General features: G+C 45.4%; 1 protein-coding gene across 1 annotated transcript in view; it reads right to left on the bottom strand.

Annotated features, from left to right (window-relative positions):
• Positions 1 to 2,087: 2,087 nt before the first annotated feature.
• LOC111950740 (serine/threonine-protein kinase PAK 3-like) overlaps positions 2,088 to 16,656 on the bottom strand; it is a 61,024-nt gene continuing 46,455 nt past the window's right edge. Inside the window, 8 exon segments of the mRNA XM_070434606.1 lie at positions 2,088 to 2,468; positions 2,675 to 2,812; positions 2,925 to 3,121; positions 3,260 to 3,359; positions 3,473 to 3,590; positions 3,950 to 4,062; positions 4,228 to 4,276; positions 16,551 to 16,614. Of these exon segments, the coding sequence (XP_070290707.1) occupies positions 2,379 to 2,468; positions 2,675 to 2,812; positions 2,925 to 3,121; positions 3,260 to 3,359; positions 3,473 to 3,590; positions 3,950 to 4,062; positions 4,228 to 4,276; positions 16,551 to 16,614 (869 nt within the window). The 3' untranslated portion in view covers positions 2,088 to 2,378.

Genomic DNA, 16,656 nt, shown 5'->3' on the forward strand with positions numbered 1-16,656 from the left:
ACACACACACACACACACACACACACACACACACACACACACACACCCACACACACCCACACACACACTCACACACACCCACACACACACACACACACACAAACACTCACCTCAACACACCCACACACACACACACACACACACACACACACACACACACACACACACACACACACACACAATCTACCAGGGATATAGACACAACACAAGGACAAGTGTCTATGTGTCTATCCTGTCTCCTACTCTCTCTGTCCCAGGTCTGGACTGTAGTACAGTCCTAAGGGAAGCTGTGTCTCCTATGGGACAGGCAGAGGGATGGTTATAAGTAAGCTATTGAATTAAGAATCAAGAAACAGTCTATATTTATGTAAAGAGAGAGCTTTTCAGAGTACTTGTCCAGTAGCCTCTGCTATGGGATGGTAGGAATGGCAGAGTGAAGGGGAATGTGATCCTCTTGTTTTCAATGGTCCGTAAGACAGGTTACAATTATAGAATGGCACTCAGTCATCAATCCAAAAACCTTTTCATGGACAAATTATTAACTAACACCCACCAATCTGCGGCCACACAGCCAAAACTCACAGAAACACAGTACTTAGGAAAGTTTAGCCGCAAGAAGACACTGGAGCAATGAGTCTTAACTCACGCTGAGGAAGCTAAAGAACGGCATCCCATTAAAAAAACAATATATACACTCCTCATGGATGGACAAAGACAGAGAGAGAGAGAGAAAGAGAGAGAGACCGACAGACAAACAGACAGACAGAGAGAGAGACAGACAGACAGACAGACAGAGACAGACAGACGGAGATTGCGACCCGACAGAGAGAGAGACGGACAGAGAGAGAGAGACAGACAGAGAGAGAGACAAACAGACAGTGAGACAAACAGACAAACAGATGAACATGTGCACTAACTCAGGGATTGTGCTCATTTCAACAAATGGCTTCTGCTTCAGATACATCTAGGTAAATTCACAGATCAGAGGTTAAAGCATGCAAAAGTAAGGCTCATTGATGTGAAACAAATGGTAACATTGGCAAACTGACCCCCAAAAATATTTTCAAGCTCATTTTTGTTGGCAGGCTATTCCCACATAGACACTAATACAGTCTAGTCTGTCCAGTCTAGTCTGTCCAGTCTAGTCTGTCCTGTCTAGTCTGTCCAGTCTAGTCTGTCCTGTCTAGTCTGTCCAGTCTAGTCTGTCCTGTCTAGTCTGTCCAGTCTAGTATGTCCTGTCTAGTCTGTCCAGTCTAGTCTGTTCAGTCTAGTGTCCTGCAATAGATTGTGACACCTTCAGAATCTTTCTAACGGACCACGTGTCTCAGACGTTCTGATTGGAAATTGACTCTGGACAAACAATTACAAATAAATTAATTTACTAAATCGATTTTAACTAAATACAGGTATTAAGTCCATAACATGGGTTTCATACTTGAACTTGAAGAATTGGACAATGTTTTCAAAGCTTTTGACTTTGGAAACGTGAACACACTGTGGCCCATCCGAGAGGCAGTAGTGATTGAATCAGCCTCCACTACAGCCATGGCCCAGCCATTCTCTATGTCAGATCTCATAACATCTAGGAAGTTTAGGGTATCCAAGGAATTACAGCTATGTCCTGGAGTAAGCCAAATGGCTTTGATGGATGGTTGCCACTTCTCTCGAGTCCCTCCTTTTTTTCTTGCAACACACACACACACACACACACACACACACACACACACACACACACACACACACACACACACACACACACACACCTGCAGAGGATGAGCAGGTTGCAAGTTGGTTACACAGAGCCAAAGTCATGCAGGCATATGTCGGTTCCCGGGTCCCAGAGTCTGTCTCTCATGTAAAATGTTCAATGCAGGAGAGGCCTTATTGGAAAGACCTAGAAGAAAAGGGAACCAAGGTGATCGCTGGACAGAAAGGGAAGGAATCACAAGCTCTCAGTGCTGTTACGTTCGGCTTCTCTTCCTGGATCTCTCCCTCTTGAAAAGGAGCACAAGTTTTTTTCTTTGTATTTTCTCTTTTTTTGTGTTTTTGTTAAGGAGCATCTACTCCCCTCACAGGACACACACACACTTACACACACACGCTTACACACACACACACACACACACACACACACACACTTACACACACACTTACACAGTACCGATGGACTGCTCCACATGTACAGAATGCTGGCGGACTAAAAGAGGAGGCAGGAAGGTGATTCAGCCGCAGCGTCTCGGCTGCTGAGAGGCCCTGTAGGCCAGCTGTCCATCCTCTGTATGAGGCAGCAGGGGGTTGGTTACTGTCTATCCCTGTGCTGCCTGTCTCACAACCCCATGGAGCAGGGTCCAGCTCTGTGTGTGGACACACAGTGCCTCCTAGCGGCTGCTGTTCTTGATAGCTTCCTTGGCTGCAACAATCAGGGGGCTCAGGCTGGACAGGGGCTTGGCTAACTTCAGGAACGAATGCTGCAAAGAACACAAGCGAAGAACAGTAATGAGGGGAATGCTCTGCATGTACAGACTGTGATTTAAGGTTAGAACGGTATGTTAGTAATGTAGGGGTAACCTGGTCAGTGTGGTTGAGTTTGGGTTATGTTAGAGTGGTCAGGTTAAGGTTTGGGTTATGTTAGTGGTCAGTGTGGTCAGGTTGGGGTTAACATGGTGGTCAGTACCTGGAGGAGCTCCTTGGCTGAGCCTCTGCGGTCCACGTCCATCTCCAGGCAACGGTTGAGGAAGTCTCTGAACACGGAGGTCAGGCGCTCAGGGTTCTGGAGCTCTGGAGTCCCGTTGGTGGCGATTAGGTACAGCGCCTGAGGGGATGGGAGAGAGGGGTGGAGAGGGCCAATCAGTTATTGGCCCTTACTGATCAAATAGCTCCAGTATATCCCTGGATGTGTGTGAACTGTAGATAATGTGTCTTACCCTGAGAGGGTTCTCATTCAGGTAGGGAGGTTCWCCCTCCACCATCTCTATAGCCATGATGCCCAGGGACCAGATGTCCACCTTGGGCCCGTAGGCCTTGCGGGTCACCACCTCGGGTGCCATCCAGTAGGGCGTGCCCACCATGGTGCTGCGCTTGTTCTGCTCTGGGGTGATCTGGGCACAGAACCCGAAGTCGGCTTTAGGGAGAGAGGAACATGTCAGACATGGCTTCTTCAACCCCACCACTCCCCACAGGACTCTCTACCGCAACATCCAATTGACTATCATTCCACCCTGGCCCCTCCTGCCTGTCCCTTACTGGTGAGATGACTTACTGAGCTTGACCGAGCCGTCCATGCCCAGCAGGATGTTGTCACTCTTGATGTCTCTGTGGATCACCTGGTTGGAGTGCAGGAAGTCCAGAGCCTGCAGACACTGTAGAGAGTGGGGACACAGACACACATCTGGATCAGAGGAAATGCCTAGGCTAGTGGTCAGAAGGGGCTCAGCTCAAGTCACTAGGGGGTATTTGTGGGCTGGTCTCTTACCTCTCTGCAGACTGCAGCGATCTGTCCCTCGTCCATGCAGGTCTCAGTCACGACATCGGTCAGTGAGCCTCCAGCCAGGTACTCCATCACCACCCACAGCTCATCCCCTACCAGGTAACTGCAGACAGAGGAGGACAGAGAGATTAAAGGTAGGATCCAGAAAGTAAACAGCAAAGTGGGTCAATGTCCGCTTCAACTAAGAGCACTGGAGCTTGAGGCTTAACTTCTCCTCTGTTTTGGTGCCCTGGCTACCACGCTCTAACAGCGTGAAGCAGACCCGTGCACATGCGCAGATAATGTGTGAGACCGTGTGAGAGTGATGGCTACTTTGCTACTCTCAATGGCTACGGTACTACTCATGGCAATGCCATTTCACTGAGTCTACCTTCGAGTATAGTAGTGCACGACATGGTCATATTTAGAGTATCTGCTATACTTGCGGTTTTCCCCATCAGTAACCATGGCTATGAAGGTCACCTGTCCAGGTAGTTGACTATGTTGGGGTTTTTGTTTTCCCTCATCACCAGGATCTCGTTGATGATGAGCTCCTTCTTGGGCTGCTGCTGGAGATTCATCTGCTTGATGGCCACCTGACAGAGGCACAACCACAAACGAGACATTAGACGGTGTTTTCGGTGCTCTTCCGACAGATTGCACAGCTATTGTGATTCGCCAGAAGGCTAATCAGGGTGACAGACCGACACGTAAGATGTGGATGTTTTTCTGAAAGGACTGCGGTAGTTAAGTTAGTTTACCTCCTGGCCTGTAGCAATGTCAATGGCTGTGTATACAGTGCCAGATGCCCTGAGGAAACAAGAGAACAACGCATTAGTTCCACATAGAAACAAGTCCTCATGCAAGGAGATAGAACAGATCATGGTGCACACAAGCTATCCATCCAAAACATGTCCCTCCACGGTATCTATCTCCATAATATTAGAGTTATGCAACTCTCCAGAGCCTGGAGGACACTTCCTTATTGTTTTATTAACACAATAATCTTAAAGAAAACTATTACACAATGTCTTTGAATGCGAGCAGTTCAATTGCTTTTTTCCATAGATGATCAGGTACCATTTCATTTGACCACCAGAGGGCAGCATTGATGATTGGCCATTGAAAAGGCAACACTAATGCTTCTGGGTCAGTAATAACTAATACAAGTCATAAACCTGTCAATAAAGTGACCTTTCCCCTGTGATTTCTATAAATGTCTTGCAGGGGTTATGTACCTACAGTATATAATGTACACATTATACCACTTGCGTATGTGGATAATGTCAAGAGCTCATTCTGCTATGAGTGGTGGGTCTGAGTTGCATGTGAAGTGTGTGTGGAGCAAGGTTATTATAGTCTTTTATTTCTATAATTTTAGATCTTTATTTAGAATTCAGTTTAATTTCAGTATGTTTTCAGAGCTGATTTGCAAGTTTATATTTGTTTATATTTGCTAACTACCTCTTTCAAAGAGTGCAGTGTATAAAGTCAGAAAATCTGCTGTCTCAGCCACTGCCTGTCACCAAGGGAGTACCCCAAGGCTCGATCCTAGGCACCACGCTCTTCTCAATTTACATCAACAACATCAACAACAGGCAGTAGGAAGCTCTCTCATTCATTTATATGCAGATGATACAGTCTTATACTCAGCTAGCCCCTCCCTGCATTTTGTGTTAAATGCTCTACAACAAAGCTTTCATTGTGTCCAACAAGCTTTCTCTACCCTTAACCTTGTTCTGAACACCTCCAAAACAAAGGTCATGTGGTTTGATAAGAAGAATGCTCCTCCTCCCACTGGTGATTACTACCTCTGAGGGTTTAGAGCTTGAGGTAGTCACCTCATACAAGTACTTGGGAGTATGGCTAGACGGTGCACTGTCCTTCTCTCAGCACATACCAAAGCTGCAGGCTGAAGTTAAATCTAGACTTGGTTTCCTCTATCGTAATCGCTTCTCTTTCACCCCAGCTGCCAAACTAACCCTGATTCAGATGACCATCCTACCCATGCTAGATTACGGAGACATAATTTATAGATCGGCAGGTAAGGGTGCTCTCAAGCGGCTAGATGTTCTTTACCATTCGGCCATCAGATTTGCCACCAATGCTCCTTATAGGACACATCACTGCACTCTATGCTCTTCTGTAAACTGGTCATCACTGTATACCTGTCGCAAGACCCACTGGTTGATGCTTATTTATAAAACCCTCTTAGGCCTCACTCCCCCCTATCTGAGATATCTACTGCACCCCTCATCCTACACATACAACACAAGTTTTGCTAGTCACATTCTGTTAAAGGTCCCCAAAGCACACTCATCCCTGGGTCGTTCCTGTTTTCAGTTCGCTGCAGCTAGCAACTGGAACGAGCTGCAACAAACACTCAAACTAGACAGTTTTATCTCCATCTCTTCATTCAAAGACTCAATCATGGACACTTTTACTGACAGTTGTGGCTGCTTTGTGTGATGTATTGTTGTCTCTACCTTCTTGCGTTTTGTGCTGTTGTCTGTGTCCAATAATGTTTGTACCATGTTTTGTGTTGCTACCATGTTGTTGTCATATTGTGTTGCTACCATGCTGTGTGGTCATGTGTTGCTGCCTTGCTATGTTGTTGTCTTAGGTCTCTCTTTATGTAGTGTTGTGTTGTCTCGCTTGTTGTTTTGTCCTATTTTTATTTTTCCTTTATTTAACTAGGCAAGTCAGTTAAGAACAAATTCTTAATTTCAATGACGGCCTAGGAACAGTGGGTTACCTGCCTGTTCAGGGGCAGAACGACAGAAAGGATGTTTGGGAGGCTAGGAGCAATTTGGGTTGTATAATTGTTTTGAAGTTGCTTCCTGCAACTGTGGGTTAGTAACACATAAGGTGATGGGTCAGGTCATAGGTTAGCCCTTCTCATGACTCAGTCCTTCCACATCCCTTTTGATTAGCTGAGGTGATTTGGTCAAGTGTGAAATGCTCTACAAACAATTTATCCTTGATTGCGATACAGTTTTGGAAACCTTGAACACTAAACTTGAACACAAAAGTTATCATACAAAATCAACTTTACAAATAAAAAAGATGCACTTTCTGTTAGCTGTTTTACCACAGATTTCCACTGAGTGTTTTTGTGTAACAGCTTCGAGCAGATGTTTTTTTTTGTTGCCTCCCGAGTTTCCATTAGGTCGGGAAGTGCAACACAAAACACCTCCGTGGAATCTAAAATGCCTCACAGGAAGTGTATCTTTTGTATTTATTAAATCAGATTTGGGGGGATATGAAAGTTTACTGAACAAAATATGTATGTAAACTGTTGGCCCCATGTTTCATGAGCTGAAATAAAATATCCCAGACATTTTCCGTATGCACACAAATATAATTTCTCTCAAATGTTGTGCACAAATTAGTTTACATCCCTATTAGTGAGCATTTTTCCGTTGCCAAGATAATCCAACCACCTGACTGGTGTGGCAGATCAAGAAGCTGATTCAACAGCATGATCGTTACACAGGTGCACCTTGTGCTGGGGACAATAAAAGGCCACAAAATGTGCAGTTTTGTCACACAACACAATGCCACATATGTCTCAAGATTTGACGGGGTGTGCAATTGGAATGTTGACTGCATTAATGTCCACCAGAGCTGTTGACAGAGAATGTCATGTTCATTTCTCTACCATAAGCCTCCTCCAACGTCATTTGAGAGAATCTGGCAGCACGTCCAACCGGCCTCACAACTGCAGACCACGTAAATGCCGTTGTGTTGGCGAGTAGTTTGCTGATGTCAACGTTGTGAACAGAATACCCCATGGTGGCGGTGGGGTTATGGGCAGGCATAAGCTACGAACCACGAACACAATTGCATTTTATCGATGGCAATTAATGCGCAGAGATACCGTGACGAGATCCTGAGGCCCATTGTCGTGCCATTCATCCACCGCCATCACCTCATATTTCAGCATGATCATCATGTCACAAGGATCAGTACACAATTCCTGGAAGCTGAAAAATGCCCCAGTTCTTCCATGGCCTGCAAACTCACCAGACATGTCACCAGTTGAGCACGTTTGGGATGTTCTGGGTAGACGTGTACGACAGCGGGTTCCAGTTCCCGCCAATATCCAGCAGCTTTGCACAGCCATTGAAGAGGACTGGGAAAACATTCCACAGGCGACAGCCTGATCAACTCTATGCGAAGTTGATGTGTCGCGTTGCATGAGGGAAATGGTGGTCACATCAGATACTGACTGGTTTTCTGATCCACGCCCATACTTTTTTTTTTTAAAGGTATCAATGTCATGTGAAATCCATAGATTAGGACCTAATGAATGTGAAATCCATAGATTAGTCATTAGCCAGTCATGTGAAATCCATAGATTAGGACCTAATGAATTTATTTATATGGTCTGATGTCCTTAGATGTACTGTAACTCAGTAAAAATGGTTGATATTATTGCAAGTTGTTTTTGTTCAGTATAGAATTTCTGAAATTTCCAAAACCGTATTGCATTGATTATTAGCAGTTCAAAGCAGAGCCGTATGGCTGTATGGCATTGGGTTCTTGAGAGCTCAGGTTAGGTTATATTCGTTTCTAGCCCAAACCGTTCAGAGTCTGCAGACGTTTTCGTGAGAAGAGCGATTTTCGGGATGTTTCCTGCCTGACAGACACTGCTGTAACTTTGCCACCTTCCACCGCAGATGCTGAAGGCCAACATTGGCTTAAACAGATGGACTTTGATGGGGATTTTTGTTCTATGCTAATTGGGTGCGTCGATCAACTCTAGGGGTAACTTTAGTAGGACATGTAAGAAGAATCAAGTTTGATACTTAGTCATTTTTTCCCCATTAGCTAGTGATAGCTAGTGAAAGTGATGCCCAAGCTAGGCCTTTTTGAAACATCCCCATCATCTGGCTGCCCACCAGATTAAGTAGATTGAAAATCCCATTAGATCTTTGCCCCAAAATTTTACAAAAAAACTAAAACTGAACATAATTCACAATGGTTTTCATTTTATTTTCTATCATTTTGGAGAAACAAAATTATAATAGTTTCAGTATAGCAGTATTTGCACTGCACTGTTTGAGCTAGAAACACAAGCATTTTGCTACACCCGCAATAACATCTGCTAAATATGTGTATGTGACCAATACCATTTGATTTGAGTTTGTTAATTCTTTTATTTCAGTTTACTAAATAGTTTTTTCATGAACTTAGTTTTTGTTTTAATTTCTGCTTTAGTTTACTATAATAACCTTGGTAGGGAGTGCCCATTCCTCTACGATGTTCACCAACTCTGTAATGCATACAGTGCATGACGGGCATGTGAACCTACTCTGCCAAGTGTACAGTGTATTTAAAGTGCACTTTTTAACATGTACATTATTATTCATTGCAAAGTGTATGTTCTGTAACATATACAGTATATGTATTGTGCGTAAATGATGTGTTATTCTGATGCCTGTGCCACAGGGGTATTGAGGCTCCAGTGGAATCAAAGATTTGATATTCCCTCTACAGTAGCCTGAGCAGCCTTTGAATTAGCCAGACAAAGATTACAGTAAGCTGATAAAAGCTCTGTGTGTTTGGCACCCCTGGCTCGGGTACAGTAATCTCTGCACCTCTATCCAAAGATGTCCCTCTCTCTGCCCTGACATTTTACACCTCTGAGTGCTGGAGGGCAGAACCACCACCCTGGACTCTGCCCTGGGGCAAGACACCACAGGCACCTCCCTGGGTACAGCCATGTTTTTACGATGCTGCCATTTCTGAATCAGCTCCAAGGGAATATAACACAGTCCCATGGTGAAGGAATATAACACAGTCCCATGGTGAAGGAATATAACACAGACCCATGGTGAAGGAATATAACACAGACCCATGGTGAAGGAATATAACAATAGTCCATGGTGAAAGGAAATATAACACGACCCATGGTGAAGGAATATAACACAGTCCATGGTGAAGGAATATAACACAGACCCATGGGAAGGAATATAAACAAGTCCATGGTGAAGAAATATAACACAGGACCAATGGTGAAGGAAATAACACAGTCCATGGTGAGGAATATAACACAGTCCCATGGTGAAGGAATATAACACAGACCCATGGTGAAGGAATATAACACAGTCCCCATGGTGAAGGAATACAAAACACAGTCCCATGGTGAAGAATATAACACAGTCCCATGGTGAAGGAATATAACACAGTCCTATGGTGAAGGAATATAACACAGTCCCATGGTGAAGGATATATACACAGTCCCAGTGTGAAGGAATATAACACAATCCCATGGTGAAGGAATATGAAACACAGTCCCATGGTGAAGGAATATAACACAGTCCCATGGTGAAAAATATGAAACACAGTCCATGGTGAAGGATATAACACAGTCCCATGGTGAGGAATATGAACACAGTCCCATGGTGAAGGAATATAACACAGACCCATGGTGAATGAAATATAACACAGTCCATGGTGAAGGAATATGAAACACAGTCCCATGGTGAAGGAATATAACACAGTCCCATGGTGAAGGAATATGAAACACAGACCCATGGTGAAGGAATATAACACAGACCATGGTGAAGGAATATAACACAGTCCCATGGTGAAGGAATATGAAACACAGTCCCATGGTGAAGGAATATGAAACACAGACCCATGGTGAAGGAATATAACACAGTCCCAGGGTGAAGTAATATGAAACACAGTCCATGGTGAAGGAATATGAAACACAGTCCCATGGTGAAGGAATATGAAACACAGTCCCATGGTGAAGGAATATAACACAGTCCCATGGTGAAGTAATATGAAACACAGTCCCATGGTGAAGGAATATGAAACACAGTCCATGGTGAAGAATATAACACAGTCCCATGGTGAAGTAATATGAAACACAGTCCCATGGTGAAGGAATATAACACAGTCCATGGTGAAGTAATATGAAACACAGTCCCATGGTGAAGTAATATGAAACACAGTCCCATGGTGAAGGAATATAAACACAGACCCATGGTGAAGGAATATAACACAGTCCCATGGTGAAGAAATATAACACAGTCCCATGGTGAAGGATAAACACAGACCCATGGTGAAGGAATATAACACAGTCCCATGGTGAAGAAATATAACACAGTCCCATGGTGAAGGAATATAACACAGACCCATGGTGAAGAAATATAACACAGTCCCATGGTGAAGTAATATGAACACAGTCCCATGGTGAAGTAATATGAAACACAGTCCCATGGTGAAGGAATATGAAACACAGTCCATGGTGAAGGAATATGAAACACAGACCCATGGTGAAGGAATATAACACAGTCCATGGTGAAGGATATGAAACACAGTCCATGGTGAAGAAATATAAACAGACCCATGGTGAAGGAATATAAACACAGTCCCATGGTGAAGAATATAACAACAGACCCATGGTGAAGGAATATAACACAATCCATGGTGAAGGAATATGAAACACAGACCCATGGTGAAGGAATATAACACAGTCCCATGGTGAAGAAATATAACACAGTCCCATGGTGAAGGAATATAACACAGACCCATGGTGAAGAAATATAACACAGTCCCATGGTGAAGGAATATAACACAGTCCCAGTGGTGGAATATAACCAGGAACAGACTGAGTCTCCTGCCAGGGGTCTGGTTAAATGTTTGGTTATACACCATGAACTTCAGCCTAGTTTCCACTGCATTGACTTTACCAGTGCACCATGGCAGTCTAACCAATAGAGATCCTATTAAATTACTAGAGGAGCTATGTTATAAACACTCAAAGTTCCATAATGGGGTGAAAATGGCAGCCATATTGATCATGGAGAAATCCAAACCAGTCTAATTGGTAGAGGCATAATCCAGGCTTTACTTATGTAGAAAAATAGGCATGTGGAATACGTGTAATATAATTATTGTCAACCTAAAATATTGTCATATAATTCTAAATACAGTTTATAGAGGTATTATACAAATGTTTTGTATAAATAGCCTCTAAAATATATTTAAACAGACCATAAATGTCACAGATGTAGTTTTCTTGGAAAGCTGTCAGTGCTATTATCTGATACAATAGCAGTACTTGTTGCATTTACAACTTGTCTAAGTCCTATCATCAACTGATTCCAGCCAGTATTTGGCTGTGGATTGGCATTGTTTGAATGAAATGTTGGCATATTGACAGTTAATTTGAAAAATTATCAGGGTTGTCAATTTAGCGACTTTTCCCGCTATATTTAGAGAGTTTTCAGACCCCTCCAAAAAGAGGCTAGCGACAAATTCAGCTACATTTGAGGCTGCCTTCGGGGAGTTTCTTTGGTTTTGATAGCATTTAGCGACTTTTCCCACTCAATTCTGCCACGTGGGAGAAGCTGTCTGTGCAACTGAAGTCACAGCAATGAGGCAGACACAGGCAGAGAATGCCAGCATCCCCTGACCTCTGCAAACAGTTTTTAAGATTCATCCCACAATGACAGTAGCCGAAGCCATACCATCATTTCCTGTCAGAAGGCACTTGAGGCAACTACTCTGAGACTGTCTACTGCTTCCTTTTGCTCCTTTGAGCAAATATCCTTCGAGTCCCTCCTTGGTACTGTAGACCACATAAAGACCTCCTCTTGCCCCTTGGACATGATCCCTACTAGACTACTAAAAAAGGTTATGCCTACTGTTGGCCCCAACATTCTGTCTATTGTAAATAGCTCCCTGACCTCTGGCTCCATTCCAGCCTATTTAAAAACTGCCCTGGTCCAACCTCTCCTTAAAAAGCCCAATCTAGAACCCTCCTCACTGAGTAATTATAGACCCATCTCAAAACTGATTTTTTTAAATCCAAGATTTCAGATGTTGCTTTCAAGCAATTGGTGGCTTATTTGAGCATGAACAACTTACTTGAAAAATTCCAGACAGGCTTCCGTTCACTTCACAGCACGGAAACTGCTTAATTGACAGTCAACAATGACATGCTGTGGGCTGTCGATGCCGGTGAATGCTCCATTCTAGTTCTTTTGGATAACATATTTGTTGGCTGGAGAGGTGGTTGATAATCTCCAGCATTGACCTTGACAGGTTAAGGTCATATCTATGAGGCAGACATTTCTCAGTGAGCATGGGTGGTTCAGTCTCGTCCCCAGAACCTATTCACTATGGTGTCCCCCAGGGTTAAATTCTGGGCCCCATCGTTTCCCCCCTGTACATGCTTTCCCTTGGTGACATAATCTGCAATCATAACATTCCGTTTCACTGCTATGCGGATGGCACATAGCTTTATTTACTAATCAAACCCAGTGGCCAAACTAGCATAGCTACCCTTCACAAGTGTCTTGCTGACATCAAATGTTGGATGTCTGACAATTTTCTCCAGCTCAACGATAAGAAATTGTTTTATTTGTCCCTGTCACGTTCCTGACCTTGTTTTCCTTTTGTATAGTTGTGTTTAGTGGGTCAGGACGTGAGCTGGGTGGGCAGTCTGTGTTGTTTGTTCTATGTTAAGTGTCATTGTTAATTGACCTTGTATGGTTCTCAATCAGAGGCAGGTGTTTGACGTTTCCTCTGATTGAGAACCATATATAGGTAGGTTGTTTCACATTGTTTGTTGTGGGTGGTTGTCTTCCGTGTCTGTGTATGTCGCACCACACGGGACTGTTTCGTTTTCGTTCGTGTATGTAGTCTGTTCCTGTTCGTGCGTTCTTCGTATATTGTAAGTTCGTTTGTTCAGGTCTGTTGACTTCGTTTATTATTTTGTAATTTCTCAAGTGTTCTTCGTGTTTCGTCGTTTTCATTTAATAAATTATGTCTACTTTCAACGCTGCGCTTTGGTCCAATCCCTACTCCTCCTCTTCAGACGAAGAGGAGGAGAACGACCGTTACAGAACCACCCACCTAACAAGGATCAAGCAGCGTGAGAGGAACCAGCAGCAGCGGCCAAAAAAACAGGACTCGTGGACTTGGGAGGAGATTCTGGACGGAAAGGGACCCTGGGCACAGCCAGGAGAATATTGCCGTCCCAAAGCTGAGCTGGAGGCAGCGAAAGCAGAGAGGCGGTGGTATGAGGAGGCAGCACGGAGGCGAGGCTGGAAGCCTGTTACTCAAGCCCAAAACTTTCTTGGGGGGGGGGTAAAAGGGAGTGTGGCGAAGTCAGGTAGGAGACCTGCGCCTACTCCCTGTACTTACCGTGGAGAGCGAGAGTACGGGCAGACACCGTGTTACGCAGTAGAGCGCATGGTGTCTCCTGTACGTGTGCATAGCCCGGTGCGGTACATACCAGCTCCTCATATCGGCCGGGCTAGATTGAGTATTGAGCCAGGTGCCATGAAGCCGGCTCAACGCGTCTGGTCTCCACGTCTGGTCTCCTCGGGCCGGCTTACATGGCACCAGCCTTACGCATGGTGTCCCCGGTTCGCCTACATAGCCCAGTGCGGGTTATTCCACCTCCCCGCACTGGTCGGGCTACGGGGAGAATACAACCAGGTAAGGTTGGGCAGGCTCAGTGCTCAAGGGAGCCAGTACGCCTGCACGGTCCGGTATTTCCGGCGCCACCTCCCCGCCTCAGCCCAGTACCACCAGTGCTTACACCACGCACCAAGCCTCCTGTGCGTCTCCAGAGCCCTGTTCCTCTTCCACGCACTAGCCCTGTGGTGCGTGTCTCCAGCCCATTACCACCAGTGCCTACACCACTCCAGACAGGAGCACCCGCCAGACAGGAGCCGCTAGAGCCGTCCGCCAGACAGGAGCCGCCAGAGCCTTCCGCCAGACAGGAGCCGCCAGGGCCTTCCGCCAGACGGGATCGGCCAGGGCCTTCCGCCAGACGGGATCGGCCGGAGCCTTCCGCCAGACAGGATCAGCCAGAGCCGTCAGCGACCATAGCCGCCAGAGCCGTCAGCGAGCCATGAGCAGCCAGAGCCGTCAGCGAGCCATGAGCAGCCAGAGCCGTCAGCGAGCCATGAGCAGCCAGAGCCGTCAGCGAGCCATGAGCAGCCAGACCGTCAGCCAGTCCGAGCTCCCGTCCCTCAGTCCGGAGCTCCCGTCCCTCAGTCCGGAGCTGCCGTCCTTCAGTCCGGAGCTGCCGTCCTTCAGTCCGGTGCTGCCCCTTATCCCGGTGCTGCCCCTTATCCCGGTGCTGCCCCTTATCCCGGTGCTGCCCCTTATCCCGGTGTTGCCCCTTAATTTAGGTGGGTTTAGGGTTAGGGTTATCCCCCACCTTGCTAGAACCCAGATTGTAAATAACCTTGGTTATTTGTCTACCAATGTAAAGCCTACAGCCAAAAACCTTGGTGTCTTCTTTGACCCTTTACCTAAACCTCAAACTGAATGTTAAAAAGGTTATCCAGTCCTGCTTTTATCCTCTAAGAAATATAGCTGGAGTCAAGTATTTTATTCAGTCACTGATCTGGAGACAGTTATAGCTACATGCTTTTATTTCCTCACGACTAGAGTACTGTAACGCTTTGTATACATGTCTCAGTCAGAACTCACTCCATCGTCTACAGTTAGTTCAAAATGCTGCAGTTCTGCACCAGAACATTTAACCATATCACACTTATTTTAGCTTCTGTGCCCCGGCTACCAGTCACTTTTAAAATAGATTAAATGTTATTATTCTCGTTTAAGGCTAGACTCGGTTTAGCCTCATCCTATATCTCTGATCTTTAATCTTCCTACGAGCCAGGACGCAGCCTCAGATCCTCTGGCAGGGCACTGTTGACCACTCCAAAGTTTAGATTGAAAATGAAAGGAGACAAGGCATCTGCCATTAGGGCCCCTAGACTTTGGATCAGGCTTGCAGATTCAGTGCCTCTTTAAATCCCTGCTGAAGTTTTCATAAAGTTTAAACTTTTATAAAGGTGCTTTTAATGTATGATTTCAATTAGCTATCTTCTTTCAGTCTCCTTCCTCCTGTCTTTGTTAGTACTTTTATATTATTATTTTATGATGTGAAGCACTTTGTTACCTGCATTGAAAAGTGCTATACAAATAAAGTTCATGTTATTAAGTTATTATTAGACAGAATGAAGTGGAAGACTGATTTCACAAGTCACAAGTCAGAGCTTGAGTCAAGTCTCACATCTCTCTCTCCCACTTCTCTCCCTCACTCTGTTCTCCTTGCCCTCTTCTCCCTCCCTCCCTCCCTCCCTCCCTCCCTCCCTCCCTCCCTGAGACTGTCACGCTACACCAGTGTATTGCATTGTAAGTGTGTATGAATAATGAAAGAGTGTTCATGTTTGGTCCAGTCAGCTCTCGTGGAGGCAGGCCCAGCCCTAGCCCAGGCCCAGTCCAGGCCCTGCCGAGGCCCAGCCCAGGCCCAGTCCCTGCCCAGGCCCAGCCCATGCCCAGCCCAGGCCCTGGCCCAGACACTGATACCTTGCAGCCAGCCAGGTAACAAACACTCTGTTATGTAGCTGTGCAACCAATCCATACTAATTATTGACTCATCAGGAATAGTCTCATGTGATCTATCTCCAGGTTTGTTAATAGCTCACATCATGAGATAACATTTTTCCTGTCGATTCAATCAGAGGAATCTGTGTGTAACCACAGAGTAGTGTTCTTATCTTTTTGCACAGCTGTTTTAATTTATAGACAGTGTGTGTAGATTGTCTGTCATTACCACCCACATTGATCAGGGAGCCCTTAGGGGTGTGTTAGATGAGGCTACACAGACAAACAGAGTGCCTCTGCAGTGCTGGAGGGAGCTGGAAGCTGCCGTTGTTGTGTTCAGGACTGAGGTGGAGGGAGTGGTGATATCAGGGCTAAGCTCACCCGAAACTCCAGAGAGAAGGAGAGAGAGAGAGAGAGAGAGAGAGATCGAGAGAGAGAGAGAGCGCAGGCTGAGCTCATCTGGCCCGCAGCCAAGCCTAGTTCTGATTTCCTCTCTACTTCTCTCTATTCTCTCTCAGACCCTTCGTTCTTTCTCTCCTCTCTTTCTCTGGTCACTTCTGAGTGAGACTCCGTCTTTATTTCTCTCAGCTGGGCTGACTACCAAAGACGCTGGGCTGACTACCAAAGACGCTGGGCTGACTACCAAAGTCTACTTTGGTAAATAACAGAAAGTAAGTAGCTGGTGGATTTGGATTGAAGGTGGACTTACCCTTGTCCTATTTTCTCAAAGCGTGTGTACTTCTTTTTGGGGTCCCCCACACTTCACAAGTACCCTGGAGGACAGAGAGAGGTGATTAGTGGAGAGGGTAGAGAGT

The sequence above is a fragment of the Salvelinus sp. IW2-2015 genome, linkage group LG23, assembly GCF_002910315.2.
Source record: "Salvelinus sp. IW2-2015 linkage group LG23, ASM291031v2, whole genome shotgun sequence".
Taxonomy (NCBI): domain Eukaryota; kingdom Metazoa; phylum Chordata; class Actinopteri; order Salmoniformes; family Salmonidae; genus Salvelinus; species Salvelinus sp. IW2-2015.